Below are 16,770 nucleotides of genomic sequence, written 5' to 3' on the forward strand. Positions count from 1 at the left end.
TTTACTGGCGCCTCCAAAGGATGTAACCTGGCGCGATTTATTTGGAGCCCTCCACATGTGTGGCTTTGTTTTTCACATTGCTTTCAAGAAACCTAAATTTCACCTAGTCAAAATACTGGGCAAATAAACACAACCTTGTAACTGCATGCTGTGAAGTGTATATCTCGATGGTCACACTGTGGGATTTTGTTTATAATCTTGAAAATTGAAACCTTCGGTACAGATGTTTCCGCAACATTTGACTCCGGGAATAAAAAACTTTTTTTCTTATGGTTTTTCGTCGAAGCAGCAGCCACTGGTTTCTCGTAAAAGTGAGCTCATCCCTTTGCCTGTGTCGTCAGCAAACATGAGTGAAAATGCCGGGTAGATAGCAGTAGCATTTATTGCTCCAGATTTAATATTAAGTACAATGTTTTAGCTTCTCTCAAACCAAAGAGGCGTGGACAAGAATAAACCCCGGGGGCGGCAATTGGAACAAAGAAGGACATCTTTGATTGAGTTTCCGAGAAACATGGAAGGTCACCCCGCTGGTTCTAGGAAATAACCTCATGACGAGGCAAAAACACAGTGGAGAGGGAGAGTAGGGGTAAACTATATGAAATTGCGCAAACTTTTCGCTTGAGAATTTTTTTTCTTTACTGAGTATCCGAGCGCCAATGGCTAACCGAGTCCATGACTCAAATCACTGAGGGTACAAGGGCTGCCTTGATTTAAAGGTTGACACGTTGAGCTCTCCAAAGAAAGGTCACTTAACCATTTGATTTCACTGTATTGATCGACATTACGAAGAAGACCTGTAGGTCAAGAATATATTTCTGCGGCAATGGACGAACGTTCCGCTAAAATGCGCATTTTCGTGGTAGATCGGACTCTTCATTTTTGTACGCACGTGAAGGTTAAAAAAGTTTCAGTTTTATTTTTTTGGTATATATTTTTTTTATTTTAGCATGAATTGGCACACGAAATAAATGACGACGAGAATTATTCAGGAATATTAATAACATTTGAAATGATGGCTTCATCACTTAGACAGATTTGAATACGATCTTGAAAATCAATAAAACTTTTTCAAAATTGTGAATTGATGTTGATATCAAAGGGAAAGCTGAAGCAGATTCTTTTAATGTTCGGTTTTGATGATGCAGTGGGGTATTGTGGTGGCCATGCGTGCTTTCTGAAGGAATGGTTCTCGAAAATTGGAGATTTCTTCTTGTTTTTCAGAGAATGTTGATTTGGGTAATAGGTCAATTTTGGGGAAAGGAGAAAGGAGATATCGAGTTAGGAAGATAAAATTTCCTTCCCTGAATATTCCAAAATTTTCTTTCGCTAGGATATTCAGTTAATGTGCAAAGAGGGAAAGAGTGCAGGAGATAAGGAAAGCATTGGAACGCCATAGCGCGTGTTTTTCAAGCGTAGTTTCTTTTGCCCTGCTTTTCAACTGAGATGCAACTTCACAGCAAATCAAATAGTGCATGTCTTGTTTATTGTACGTGTTTTATTTTACATATCTTGTTGAGTTATAACGAATTGTCTTTTTGTTTAGTTGTTCAGAACGAAACCAGAGAACAAATTTCTTGGAAACCCTATTATTCAACGTCATTTGTCCGAAATTGCAACCACGGAAGTTCAAAGTGATAGTAACAAAAAGAAATTTTCACTTTTCAGTAGAAACACAAAGAACTCAAACAAGAGCTTAGAATTCGACTTTTTACATAATTTAGTTTACATTCTTTTTGTAAGATTTGTTAGATATAGTATTTACATAGTATGAACGCTCATTTCACTGAAAAATAAAGACGTAACGGCGACTTTTGTAATGAGTTGTATTTATGTACATACTCTCAACATTTCCCAGAGTTAAATTCATCCACGAACGAAAACGAATAATGTGTCAATAATGCATTCACATAGGGTAGGGATATTGTGATAAATATGACTTCACCGGGTGAGGAATCCACGTTTGTTTTACATCAGTTTCACCGGTGGCGAGAATTTGACGATTTAAAGCCCTGCGACAAAGATGTTGCAAACTAGAAACTTCCTTATATAATGGGCTCCATAGGATAAATAGTGGAGTTCCTCTATTGCCCAAAGTTTTGGTTACTTTCTCCTTAGTCTGTAAAATCCCTCTTGAGACCAACATATAGTAAAATACCATCTTGACAACACAGTCAAATTTTGGTGGAGAATAATTCTTGACTTCTTCGTTTCTCGGTTCCATAAATGTATCATTTCTGTCCAAAGAAAATAAGCCCTCAGCGAAATTTATCCGTACGTTTGTTATTCCGGTGGCTGTGACTAGTGTTATAGTGAAAAGATGCCTTGAGTCCGAACTGTCGCGAACCAGAAATTGTCCGACGGGTTTCTCGCGTAATAAAGATTTTGCTTTGACTGCAGATATTGCTCCCCAGTAAAATCCGCTCTCCTCCAATTTTTTAATCACTGGATCCAGGGAAACTGTTTTAATTCCAGCGCTCATCGAATCTTTGACTACGAAACTGTCTCTGAAACGTCTGTACTCAAAGCCGTGGCGAAATCGCTTTGAGTCAAGTTTGGTCTATCTGGAGAGACATTGCTCCTGTCACTAATTCCTTGAATCTACCGTCGTGGTTTCTCTAAAACTGCTTGCTCCTTTGTGATCAGAAACTCATTTGATGGTGTTTTTATCTTTTTTGAGAGTTTCCGGGAAATAGTTCACATACCCGTCTGTGCTGTCATTTCCTAGAATTCCGGAAGTTTGTCTTAAAAATGATGAAATTTTCTTGGAAAAAATAGACAGTAAAATTAAGTTTTAGCAATCATTAGAAGCAAGATGGCCCTTAAATTTATTAGAGGGTTAGCTATTAGAAAGAGACAAGGCGGACATTTTAATTACGCTCCTTTCAGCAACGTATAGTGGATATAAAAGCACATCACGGAACTTGCTTATATACCGTTACATGCTGCGGGGCTTTCTACTACGTAGACCGGAAGATGGAAACGAATCTATTCTCCATTGGTCTCGAACGGTTGCTCAAAATTATTCTATTTCCTCATTTTTGTAAAACTAAAATAAGTTAACCTTTTTTTTTAGAGACTCATGATGAATTACAGCCGAGAGAGCACAATTAGTATTACGTGCTACTTGTTTTGCCGATGAAATACTGTAATCAACTTGAGATTTCATAATTTCTCTACTTGCGTTCGCTGTTTCCTTACATTTCTTAAACTGGGAAGAATTTTACTTGCTGCTCTTGTTTAACAAAAGCAGTTTTCAAAAGAAGGAAGCGCATGTTTCTCTGTATTCGCTTTTTAACGGAAATTGTGAAATCACCGTTTGTGATGCTCACTTCTGCAGTTACATCCCTTGAAGCAAGCTGAACACCCACGAAATGACGTTTTTGCCTTGAAACACTTTTTGAGAAGCACGTACGCATAATTTAAGGTCAAAGTACGTTTCAAATCGTTAAGGAACCAAAATTCTCTGTTTCCAGCTAAAGTGAATGTTATAAAATGAAGTGATAGACGTTCAATCTTGCGTACAATAGAAAACATTATGAATATTCATAACAAAGGTTTTTCCGAGAATCCGAGTTAAGTGGATTATAACTTTCCGAGAAATTCAGCTTTTTATTTCAAAACAGTTTACTTATTGGTAAGGGGTAGAGAAAATTCCAGACTCAGATTACAGCCTCCCTCAAGAATTTGAGTGATTCAGTGACTAACTTTTTGGGAAGGAAAAGAGGGTTGGTGAGTCAGAGAATAGCCTACGGCGATATGAGCACCTAGAACAATGACACGGGCGTAGCGATGAAAATTCTAACTGTCAATAAAATGAAATAAGTCCATTTTGGCTTCTTTTATTTGTGAGTTAAAGTGAAATTACTGCCGAAGAGAATTAATTTGAATTGTCACACCAACGGATATTTAAAATTGGTCAGAAGACTCAAAACTGAGTTAGAACGACGCTTAATATATATTTATCGAAACTGATAATACCTTTATAGAAATTAAGGCAAATCCTGATGCTACGTAGTCTGCTACACAGCCGTTTTTAGTGTCGTCACGCAACGCTGTGGGGAGGAGCGTTGCGTGACGACACTAAAAACGGCTGTGTAGCAGACTAGATGCTACGCGTACAAATCTCAAATAATCAACTATAGAATATTCGAACAACAGTCTGTTTCAATATTTTAAAGCTAAAAGGATCCTTTACTGACGGATCCGAACTTTAATTCCAGTCTTTTGGTGAATTTGAAAAGATACATAGAACTCTGCATTGCTCTTGATGCCCTGTTTTTGTCATGTGCATAGCCGTACGCCACCACGATCTTCCAAGAATTCTCTATGTTCGAATCCCCACGGTACACTCTGTTTGCACCCGCCCCCCCCCCCCCCAAGTTTAAATATACAATTGTTTAAAAATGCCCCAAGGTGAACGACATTTTTCCAAGAGCATTTAAAAACAATAACGTTTGCAAAAATTGGTGCGCAAACAGAGTGTACTGGAAACTTCGAAAATAGTCAATGCCAGCACTATCTTGTATTGTAAACAAAGAAAGTTTTACTTACTGTCAATGTGACTGTGCTTCTCGCAAAAGAATGAAACCAGGTGGCTATTTTCACAAATAAATAGAGTGTCCAGGTGGGCAGCTCCACAGGTGGGTAGGTGGGCGTGTGGGTGCACAGGTGGATGGGGGGCTGGTGGCCAATTGAACAGGTCCACAGCTGGGTAGGGGAGGGGAGGGTGGCTACACATGTGACATTTCATATCATATGACAACCTCGTCCCCAGGGCTTTTCCCTTAAAAAATGGGTGGGGCGGGAAAAGGCCCTGGCATCGGCTGGTCACGTGTCCCCTCGTACACCCTAAAATCCTGGGTGTAATAAATTAGCGCTATGTGAAAAGCTAAAATTATGCGTAACCTCACAACGCGCGATCTTGGGCGGCCTTTTTTATCTCTTGACGATTAACGAAAAGTTTTACAAGGTTTCCTTTTTGTCACAGATACTGGCTATGGTAATTTTTTGCTTTCCTCCGATTTCTATGAAGGGGACAGCGAGCGGTAACATTTGTAAAACTTCCTTTATAGAGCGATATAAATGACGAACAAGCTATCGTAAATGCATAAAGTTTGTACTGGAAAAGTTCGTTTCGCGACTCTTTTGATATTTTATTTTATTTCTTGCGAAGTGGACCGCCGTACACAACCTAGTTCCATTCACCTTAACTCTCAGCCATATCATCATAGCGATACGCGTTGGTTTAGACTTATCTTGTATGACCTGTATTTTTTAAAAAATTCATTGACCTCTGCGAGACTTGACCGAAACCGTAAACCGCGCATGAAAAGTCTCTGGCACCCAGGGTATCAAACGACTGGTAACAAAGAAAGACTTGGGTCCATTTAAAATTGACATAGCTGTAGTTGATTCCAATCGATCGGTCAATCTTCCCTTTAATATAAGGAAAATCCTTTGTACTTATCCTCGGAAGAGAAAAGATATAAGAGATCTTCAAATGTTTCAGATCGGCGAAATGTCATCGTTCCTGGCTGGAGGGCTGACTTGCATCCGGCGCGGAGATTTGTTTGTTTCATGGTCGGGTTGTAGAGAAGACCAGACTCCATAAAGCATTTTGATGAACAATTCTATTTCAATTAAGTTCAATTTGTTTAAATTCACTCCAGATCCTAGAGGCAAAGGCCCGCCTTTTTTTGACATTGGACAAAATCACTTTCCGCTTGATGATCGTACAGTAATTCCACAGTCACGATGAATTTCAGTCGAAGTACTACTCGACAACAGCTTGTCTCAACTCTGAAGCATTTGACATATTTTGTACGTGACAACGTAGAGCCGGTACGCCCTTTCATAAACTCGTAGCATTTGAATAATACGCAATTAAATGGATCTTAAGCTTTTGAATCGCACAGACGCGAAAATATTGCAAACAGTTCGCGATATTATTATTTTCCATTGTTGCTCCGTTCGACTTCTGTCAGCGCAAAACCAGCGGGTTGCATATAAATTAGCTTCTCAGGAATATTTAGGCTGTGCACGTGACCAGCCGATGCCAGGGCCTTTTCCCGCCCCACCCATTTTTTAAGGGAAAAGCCCTGGGGACGAGGTTGATCATATGACCTACAACAATCTTCATTGTCTATTTAGGCGGGAAAACCCCTTTACACCCTCAAGTTCGATTTCAGCGAAAATGACAGGAAAACGCAAACCTGCTCACATGCAAGTTTTCTAATAAATTATTTTAAGGGTGATTGAATTTTTTAAAATCCGTTCTTGGATTTCCGGTCAATAAAACACGAATTCCTTGTACCAAAAATGGACCTTAATTAACGAGTCCCATATAAATGTCTTTTAATGGATTTCTTGTCTTATTTGGAAAGAAAGATAATAAAATTACTTTGTCAAAGCGTGCACCTTGAACACCTTTACAGAGGAAAAGCTGCCAATGTTTCAAGCACGTGAGTTAGCGTTTTACTTGGAATATAATACGTCCAAACTCGAAAACAAATTCCAATTACAGCCACGAAATTTTATCTCTTATTAAACTGAAACAGGAGTCTGATAAAATATGGAATTTAAGTGAGCTAAATTTATATTTTCATCTTCATCCGGCGGACGTTTCTATTTCTTCCGATTATTCCTTTTATAACCAAATATATATGATATCCTGTCCTCAGAAAAGTAAATCGGCCGAGCAAAAAGTCTCGTATCTCACTAATATACAGTATACTGAAGTAGGCCAACGTTGTTTCTAATCAACCTAGTCTTTTCGTAGCGTTGTCGGTTAAGCATGGTTTTCTTTGAATACTGCGTTCAGTCGAGTCACATGAAAGCAAACACGGTTCCAATCCTGTAAAAATATCGTCCAAAATCGTCTTGTGCTGTCACGTGACCATACCCCACATTTTTAAGGGTATCAAACGTTGTCTGGCAGGTTTGGTCAGCGGTTTTAACCTAGTTATTTTAAACGTAGAGAAGGCCTGAGAACCAGCAGTGATAGCTTCTGTTTGGAAAAGAAAAGAAAAAGAAACAGCAAACATCTTCCTGTAGCTTTCCAAATTCGTGTGCTGGGAAAGCCGAAGAGCATTACTAAAGAGAGCATCGAAAGGAAGGAAGAAAGGCTTAAACATTTAAGCCCTAAGAGTGATCAGCATCAAATTTCTCCTTGTAACATCAATGCTTTATAAAACAGAGTGGTCAGGAGAATTACGGACATGATCACACAAGATGGATTTGCGTGATATTTTATCAACTTCTCCCCACTACTTCTGTAGGAAATGAATAGGGGCAACAAATGAGAATTCAAACTTTGATGTTAGGGTTTAAGGGCTTAACTTATCCGCAATTTCATTACTGCAAGAGCCATGTTATGGCTCTTGATTACTGGGATCAATTATCCGAGGTGCTCAAAGAAAATCACGTTTTCCCCCTAGTATCTTGTCTTTAAGTATTTTAAGAACACTTGATCTTCCCTTTGACGTAGTGGCGAGAGTATCGTTTACGTATCGTAAGTGTCTTGAGTTTTAGTATCTTTATCTCCACCTCAGCCTGCGTCGTTTACACTTGCATTAAATCAATTGCTGACACCAAGAGCCATCATAACTTAAAATCACATCAATAGCACAGTATCGTCTGAGAAAAGGACGGCTCTTGCTGAAACCAAATTATTTCCAAAAAACACTACAAAAGCTGCATCGGAGCGACCGGTCAACAAAGAAATAGCCAGCAAGTAAGGAAATCATCTTTTATGAATTATAAGATAATGATTAATATCAAATTGTACAATTTTTCACCTAAACATCGTCCCCAGGATCACAACCTAGCTCCCAGGGCTTTCTCCTTGGAGGGAACCCTGGGAACGAGGCAACTCAGGGCCCTTCTCTTCATCTTCTCTGTCACAAAGTCACGATTTTCTTGAGAAGTGGTTTCGGATGAAGAGATCGAGAGACCCTGGAGACTACTCTACACGTCATCCACAGGCCTGACAGTAACGTTTTTCAGTCAGGAGGCCTGGTTACCTTGTTTTGAATATCAATAGGGATTACGTCACTTGGTTTATTACTGCAGTGAGGGGAGGCCGGGCACCCGACTATTAAAACGTGGCTCTCATTAACCCATAGTCGCCACAGACTTTTGTGAAAACCGCGCGCATCTAAGTCCCAGATCTTTAAACACCGAGCAATATTGAACCACGTGGTCCAGTCGGAAGCGTGGTCCATTCTGATGTAAAAAACATAAGACTTGTCCTTCGTTGAGGGGACGAAATCATTGCGGTTTGTGCATGGATTTTTTGAATGATCCAAGACTTCAGCTTCTCTGAAAATAAAAGGAGCGAGTCAGAGAAAACCGTCATTGAAACTGCCAAATGTCTTGTACATGACCTACATATACGTGTCGATTTGAAATTGTTAAAATAGCAGAATGTTTGATTTCGGTAGAACCTATGAAAATTAATTGACAGCAATGTAATACAACTATTTTTAACCGCGGGCAACTTCCTAATCTTGCGCTACAAACCTTTTAACTTCTTTTACTTCCCCGTCATTTTTTTTCGAATACCTTTTGATGTTAAATTATTATGTTTCTACGTTTTCGTCGTAAAGTTCGTAAAAGCTGTTGGCGAATCTTAGGCTGTCAGTTCGGTTTCGGAGCGGGTGCTTTTCACATGACCTCAAGAAAAAAAAAAGATTCAGAAGGCGAGAGGTAACACTAATTCGACGAGGGAAGAATTAAAATAAATGTTGCTCCTATGAATAACTTAATAATTGTAGTGAAAAGGTTGAGTTTATTGTAGTGACTCGTTTTATCAGTAAGACACTTCAAATGCACTCAATTAGTTTCTGCGTCATCAAAGACACGGTAGGCAACAAACGATGACTCCTTATTTCTAATTATAGTTCTTAGTGTTGAGGTGGCTGGTTAACTGACCACCTACCCCTCCCTTAAGGCTTAATTTGTCTTAAGCGAGAAGTAAGTGTTAATATTGACATAGGGGAGGGGTAGGTAGTCCAGATACCAACAAATCAATTGATCCCTTTAGTCGAGCTGTCTTTATCTTTTATTTTTAATTATTTACCTTATGAGTCTCCCTAGTTCCTTTTCGTAAATGTCCTTGTACATAATGTCCACGTTCAGCTTGACATTGCGTTTATCATTGAGCGCATGTTTAGTGAAGTAATGATGTTGCATAAAAGGGTTCATATTTAGGCCTGTGGCCCCAAAATGGTAGGTGCGAGAGACATCCGGGATAATGCACTCACGGTTCTTCCGCATCTCGTTGTCCCTCATCCACATGTCCCAATCCCAGAATACATCGGGCCCGGGCCACACGGGTTCTAATTCTCCTTTATAAAGTTTTCGGCTAAGTACCCTGGATATTTAAAGAAAAAAGTAGAAGGTTAACACGAACCCTTGAACACGCGTAGTTGGCCGTTAGTTGAGTTGACTGAGTGGCACATACGCCCGTAATGTGCCAGCGAGACGGCACACTATTCGGATGTAACATTGTTAACATGCGCAGTTTATTAGTTTATGATTATGCGAGACATACACGCGCGATATTTGACGTCACCTAATATTGCGCTTGGAAGCCCCTGTCCCCTGTATGTCGTTTACAGATTACGCCAATCGGTTGCGGTCTTCAAAGGTTCCCGTGTGATGGCTTGGAGAGCATCACACAGGAGAAGCTTAAATTTGTTACCTTTCCTGTGCGAAAGACAGGAGAGAATAACACCAGAGAATCTCAAATCTGTTACCGTTCCTGTGCGATAGCAAGGAAAGAATAACACATAAAGAGAAGCTTACATTTCTGACCGTTCCTGTGTAGTGGACAGGAGAGAATCATCAAGAGAAGTTTAAATTTCTTACCATCCAAGGCCAGGCATTGTTTCTACTCTGTACATCATTGCAGGATCCTTGGCTGTGTGAGCATAACCCTAGCAAGAAAGACATTTAGGCCAGGCATTAATCGCCATTATCATATATCTGTCCACAAGGACTTACTCAATTTTTGGTCAAGTTGTTCAGGTAATTTGACGCTGAGCTACGACTTGACACATGTCTCTTATTTTGATTGAAAGAGAGCGGTAAAGTCGCAAATTACGAATTAATTGTCCGTTAATGGCGTCGGCATTATCCGAGATTTATCCGAAGTCGTCCGAAGATAGCGGAACTCCTTTCGAATATTTCCGAACTCAAGCTGCAGAATTATTAAGTAGTCGATCCGAAAAATTCTTTGCCTTATAAGATTTTATAGCCGCTATGTTATGTCAACCTAGATAGGTCCTTCCATATCATCACTTGTAAACTTAAGCCGAGTGTGGATTTTCTAAACACTGTTGTTAATCTTGAGGGTCCCCAATAGGGTTTTTTCTCTCCCGTAATCCTGACCCAAATTTTCGGGCAATCCCGTAATCCCGAGGGTTACTTTTGGCATCCCACCTCCCGCGCATACTTTCAATCCAAAATCTCGCCCCGATTTCCCTTTAAAATCCCGAATCCCGAGCCTCAAATAAGGGAAATCCCGCATCCCGAAAAACTTATTGGAGACCCTCAATCTTACCTGATCGTTCCAAGCTGATATGCAGTAGAGACTTTCGTCTTTTTCTAAGACAGGAAGAAGTTGTTGAAAGTAAGTGAGAATATCTGGAGAAATGTCCAGGTCTTCTTCAAGTATCACCAAGTAGTTAGCATCAGGGTAACGTGCAAAAGAGGCTGTCAGAGATTTCTTGTAGTGCTGTGGACCAACGATAAATGCTTGTCTCATACCAAGACAGAGGGAGAATCTTAGGACGTTGGTCGAGATATGTAGACTTCACTAAATTTATTTTTGCAGGTTGCAATTAAACGGAAGTCGGATCAATTTAGGAGCCTGGGAAACTGCCCACCTACCCCTCTCCTAAGCCATCATTTTACTCAAAGTGAGAAGTAAGTGTTAATGTTAGCCTAGGGGAGGGGTAGGTGGGCAGTTTCCCAGAAACCTAAATTTATCCCGGAAGTGTATTTCCTGAGACGTCCGAACATTTTAATCGATTATTTAAACGTCATCGAGTCCACGCGCCACTGCCTCAAAGCAAACAATGCAGAATGTTGTAATGGTGACTGCTGAATTCTCTCTTGATAACGCTGAATAAAAGTTTGCAAAGCTCTCCAGAAAACAAGTTCGGATTAACTCATGTAAGCGTTTACTTGGTTTAGAATAAGCTTTGCTGAAATTCGCATATCTTAGGAACTAGACCGGGCGTTTCCCTCTCTCTTCCTTAAATCCCTCTTGACCATAGTTAAATGCTTGTCCTATTCAGAGCAAGAATTCCACGTTGATCGTTTATAAATATTAAGAGTTACCTGGACTATTCTCGCGTGCTACCTGGGCTATTCTCGTATGTTTCCTGGGTTATTCTCGCGTGTTACGTGGGCTATTCTCCCGTGTTAACCGGACTATTCTTACCTATTACCTGAGCGATTCTCGCTTGTTACCTGGACGATTCTCGCGCGTAACTGAGGCTATTCTCGCTTGTTAACTGGACTATTCTCCCGTGTTACTTCGGTTATTCTCGCTTGTTACCTGAGCTATTCTCGCGTGTTAACTACACCGTTCTCTCGTGTTATCTGGGCTATTCTAGAGTTTTACCTGGACTACTCTTCCGTGTTAACTGAGCTATTCCCGCTTGTTACCTTTGCTATTCTCGCTTGTTACCTGAGCTATTCTCGCTTGTTACCTGGGCTATTCTCGCGTGTCACTTGTGCTATTCTCGCGTGTTACCTGGGCTATCCTTGCGTTCTTCTTACTGATAGGCTCATGTTGATCAACCTTCAGACCAAACATCCGGGCAACATAGGCGGGTTCATCAAAGAAGCCGTCAATAAAAACCGTTACCATGGAGGGCATCAGCCCCTGGACTTCTCGCAACGTCTTTAGCATTCTGAACAAGTACTGGGGTCGATTACTGGCCATGACTAGAACCGGAAGTTCAATTCGTGTGCCATCAGGTAAAGCAGGGGGCTCAAAGGCGATTGACTCAGGATTGTTACCTTAAAAAAAAGACAAGGCAGTATGTAAAGCTACTATTCGTCTTTGAGGTCATTTTATAGTACCTTATCGCATTCTTCAGAACGCATCCTAATCTTGTTTTCCCGTGGCATTAAGGCAGAAATTTTCGAGCTATCATTGGCGACTGCCGATTAGCCGCCCCTATTTTTTTATCAGGGGCTTCTCGGCCGGGAAACTGGACTCCTTTCGACTCGATTTTATTTTTGTAATTGACGAACTTCGATCCGTAATCAATGATTAACTCTACCATAAAGGGTAGAACAAGTATAATATGTAAGCGTTTTACGCGATCGACTTTTGTATTGCTCTTTAACGAAATACAGAGCCATATGACAATTCGGAATGGAAGATGGTTTCCCCAGAGATAATGGAATATGACCATGATAAGCCAGTTACTTACAGTTACAAATGCCAGTATAGCCATCAAACGTATCACAAAACTCTCTCCGTCGGTGGTTCTCTTCGTTGTCTTCCCAAGAACACTTCACAACGTTTTCAGGTCTAAGCGGGACTGTTGTGTGGATGGTAACGGGTGGCGCCCAGTCATGTTCGATTGCTGAATGCTGAAAACCCTCAGCGTAAACAAACTTTTCGTTGTTTATTCGCTGAGCCACAAATGCCCACATGTCTCGCCAGTCTAACTGGTTAATGAAGCTGCTTCCCAGTTTTCTGATAAAGCTGCGGGCGTAGATCATTAAACTTGCTGTAGCCTCGTCCTGGAATAGAGATGACATCAGCATTATCGTCATTTTCATCGTCAAACTATCATTATGACCGTTTATCATCTTCATGATCATGATCATCATCACCACCATCATCATCACCATCATCATGACCATCATCACCACCATCATCATCATCATCATCACCATCATCACCACCATCATCATCATCATCATCACCATCATCACCACCATCATCATCACCATCATCATCATCATCATCACCATCATCATCACCATCATCACCACCATCATCACCACCATCATCATCATCATCATCACCATCATCATCACCATCATCATCACCATCATCAGCACCATTATCATCATCATCATGACCATCATCATCACCATCATCACCACCATCATCATCACCATCATCATCATCATCAACACCATCATCATCACCATCATCACCACCATCATCATCATCATCATCACCATCATCATCACCATCATCATCACCATCATCACCACCATCATCATCATCATCACCATCATCATCACCATCATCATCACCATCATCATCATCATCATCACCATCATCATCACCATCATCATCACCATCATCACCATCATCATCACCATCATCATCACCATCATCACCATCATCACCACCATCATCATCATCATCATCACCATCATCATCCCCATCATCATCACCATCATCATCACCATCATCATCACCATCATCACCATCATCATCACCATCATCATCACCATCATCATCACCATCATCATCACCATCATCATCATCATCATCAACACTATCATCGTTATTATTATAATCACCAAAACCGTCATCATCATCACCTCATCTTCATTGTTCGGACGGTTATTAGTGGAGCGTCAAAAGTATTGTAATAGCTTTTTTCAGCACAGCTGTGTCTCTCTTAATTCGTCGAAAAATTAATCTATGAAAATGTCTTTCTTTGCCGTCTTTGCTTAATTTTCAAGCGCTTTCCAAATCTTACTAACTCTTAATGTTGAAAAACAGCTTCCTACCCTTGCTTTCTCCCTCGTTTTATTAATGGAATAACCAGAAACCCCTGCGTTCAGTTCCCCCCCAAAAAAGTTAGTTCTCACATACCCTAACGGCAAAACACAGGACCCGACCATCCGCCAGGCTGTTAATGAAATTTATAAGCAGTCTAGAATCCGCTTTTGAGGAATATGTATCAAACCCTCGTACTGCCATAACATCTCCGGTTCCTTGATTAAGAACAACTACATTTATTCCTTGGCGGTTTTCTGCTGTTACTTCAGAAACCTAAAAAAAAACAATCGTAAACTAAACTAAGCATTAGCAATTTCTTCATAAAGGGGATTAATTACTTACCGTCTGTAAACTGCCTTTTTCTCTTTCGTATAAAAACTCACAATATCTTTATTTAACTACTCGTGGTATTCTGGGGATAAATATGCTTCCAAGGAAATGCAAAAAGAGGAAGGAAAAAAAAGATTAATTTAAAAAACACTGGAGTTAATCTTGTGTGCAGTAGTTTCGGTCTAGTAATATGGTGATAAATGTGACAGTTACATACATACATACATAACCTTTTTTAAAGTGTCTAATCGTTCTAGTGCCTATTGGCACTAATTGGGGACACCTTCAAAACTAAATTACATCATTAATAGAAACTAATTAAGTACTATAAAACATATAAAAAAAAAGCCGGAAATTAACACTATTCAAGCTATGTACTCTTTTACACTTTAAAACTAAGTTCTAAATTTACTCTTTAACACTTTGAAGCTAAGTTCGAAATTTACAATATAAAAACTAAATGCATATATCAGCTCGGACACTTAAATGAATGAATAAATATCTGTACGTCCAGTTAATCTAAGCATAAGCGGCATTCACTCCCACATCCTTCAAGAAATGATGTTACATCCTTTTTACGTATCATTGTCCTAAAAGTTGCCAAAGTTCCAATATTTCTCTCCTCCTTGCTTAATTTTGACCACAATTGTGGTCAGAGAAATCTGAGAGAATGTTTTCCATAAGTAACAGTTTTAAACCGAGGTAAGACAAAATCTGCATTTCTTATATATATATATATATATATATATATATATATATATATATATATATATACTCTTTGTTTGGTTTCGTTTGGTTTTTTTTTTTTCAGCCGTGCACCGACAAACGTGCATGGTCCTAATCGCGTAATATACTTACCAGTTTTCCGTTGACTACGACTGAAGCGTTTCCTTTGCTCGAGTACACCTGAATATCTAAAAAAGCTAAAGTGAAAGATAAGAAAATGAGCTAGATTTTAATTCCATTTTTATTAGTCGAAAAGCTGGGAAAACAAGGTCGCCTTTTGTTGTTAACGTTTATTATCGCTTTTTTGTGGAGATTTTCTGTCAAACAATTAATCACACTGAATATAAAGAAATCAGTCAGAAAATACAAATAGTAAGTATTTTTTAGTTCTTCTTCAACATGGCTAAAAGCAGTTGTTGTCATTTCATTCTAACAAACAAAGTTAAAGATATAAAAACTTGTTTAAAACTTGTCAGTTTAAAGACGAACAACCAAGTTTTTGAAATAGCAAATGCATGTATCTTTCTAACTGGCACTTTCAGAATAAGTCTACAAAGACGGAAAAACCAGTGTGGTTCCTCTATGACCATTTCCCCCCTTCTTTGTTCCAAATAAACGTTTATTTTAGTGACATCTTCTCATGAAAACATGCATGTATTCATTTTAACATTGACTCTCTCGTCGCCTACCGGTAAATTGTCAGCGTTTAACTGTCAACATAAGTTGAGCTAAGTTGCCATGAACCATTAAATCATTGTTACTTATTTTAAAGCGTCGCCTTTGTCGAGTGCAGCTTTGAATGCTGTATTAAATAGTATCGATCTAAAAACCTATGCAAAGTAAAATAATACCCAGCACAGCATGACAGAAATGTAGTGTACACATCTGTAGTACCTGTGGTTTTAGCAGGTTTTAGCTCTGCTGCTCGGCGTAACTCATCTTCAAGATTTCGCGGAAGTGACTGTCGACGACCCATTGGGATGTCAACTGCTTTTTCGGAGTCGCTGTTCAATTTCCTAGTTTCCATTATAAACAGTATGTTTCCTAAAAACGTTAAAACCACTACCATACCCAATAAAATTCGAATAAGTTTGTTCATGGTTGTTTTACGCTCGATTCTCACAACGGTTCCTGAAAATGGGATTTGAATTTTAAAATTCCACAGTTTTGTGCTTGAGTCTTTTCGAGTTTTCATTGCATTTTAGTGCGGTCGTATATCCTGTACGGCTGATTACATGTTTTTACCAAGCGAGTTCAGTTTAAAACAACACGTACAGCAATCGAGACATCATTTGCCTTGATGATGTGGAGCGAGATGGAAATCGATTCGTCAAATTGTTTATTCAACACGTTGAAACACATTTTGGGCCATTTTGAGTTACGAATTTTTACCCTGACCCTTAACGTATCCTAGAAACTTTCAAACCCATCTTTTCAATGCGCACTGACGATTTTATTGTTTGTTTTTGCTAATGTATTATCATGAACTTTCGTTGATTTCACGTCATTATTAAGCATGAAAAACAATCTTTATTTCTCTTCTTCTATGTTGAGTATCTTGAGATTTCATCACTTGATAAACAGACGACCTCACAGACGAGGCTTCTGAAAGTAGTTTCAGACTTTTCATAGACTTTCAGATGAATTACCCTAAGGCACATAAATAGCGAATACATGACTGTCTAAGAAACGTGACTGAGAGCATATCAGATCATCTCGCAGTTTTTCTTAAAAGTTCTTAGACTAGTCTCAGTTCGAAAAGAACGATACAGCTCTACGAGCTCTACGAACGTCATAGCCCTTTGCTCTAAACAAGGGCTAGCGCTTGAAGCGTTAGCTCTTTAATCCCCTTACGGTGGCCAATCTTCTTTATAAACTATACTCAGTTCATAAACCAATTTTTGTATTTGATTCCCCCGCGGACACAACACTACAGTTTTTCA

At 39.5% G+C, this 16,770-nt stretch overlaps 2 protein-coding genes across 2 annotated transcripts; both read right to left on the reverse strand.

Moving 5' to 3' along the window:
* Positions 1 to 1,461: 1,461 nt before the first annotated feature.
* LOC140924731 (suppressor of cytokine signaling 3-like) lies at positions 1,462 to 2,661 on the reverse strand. The gene has a single exon (XM_073374740.1). It carries the CDS (start codon positions 2,477 to 2,479, stop codon positions 1,904 to 1,906), a length of 576 nt encoding a protein of 191 aa, XP_073230841.1. The 5' UTR covers positions 2,480 to 2,661; the 3' UTR covers positions 1,462 to 1,903.
* A 5,126-nt stretch (positions 2,662 to 7,787) lies between these two features.
* Positions 7,788 to 16,591, reverse strand: LOC140924181 (protein O-linked-mannose beta-1,2-N-acetylglucosaminyltransferase 1-like). Its single transcript, XM_073374210.1, has 9 exons — positions 15,722 to 16,591; positions 14,960 to 15,024; positions 13,865 to 14,044; positions 12,453 to 12,768; positions 11,765 to 12,033; positions 10,565 to 10,738; positions 9,871 to 9,938; positions 9,080 to 9,373; positions 7,788 to 8,319 (listed from the first exon to the last, which is right to left on the reverse strand). The coding sequence occupies exons 1-9, from the start codon at positions 16,020 to 16,022 to the stop codon at positions 8,001 to 8,003; spliced, it is 1,986 nt and encodes a 661-aa protein (XP_073230311.1). The 5' UTR covers positions 16,023 to 16,591; the 3' UTR covers positions 7,788 to 8,000.
* Positions 16,592 to 16,770: the final 179 nt, after the last annotated feature.

This window comes from Porites lutea, chromosome 14 (assembly GCF_958299795.1).
Source record: "Porites lutea chromosome 14, jaPorLute2.1, whole genome shotgun sequence".
NCBI lineage: Eukaryota > Metazoa > Cnidaria > Anthozoa > Scleractinia > Poritidae > Porites > Porites lutea.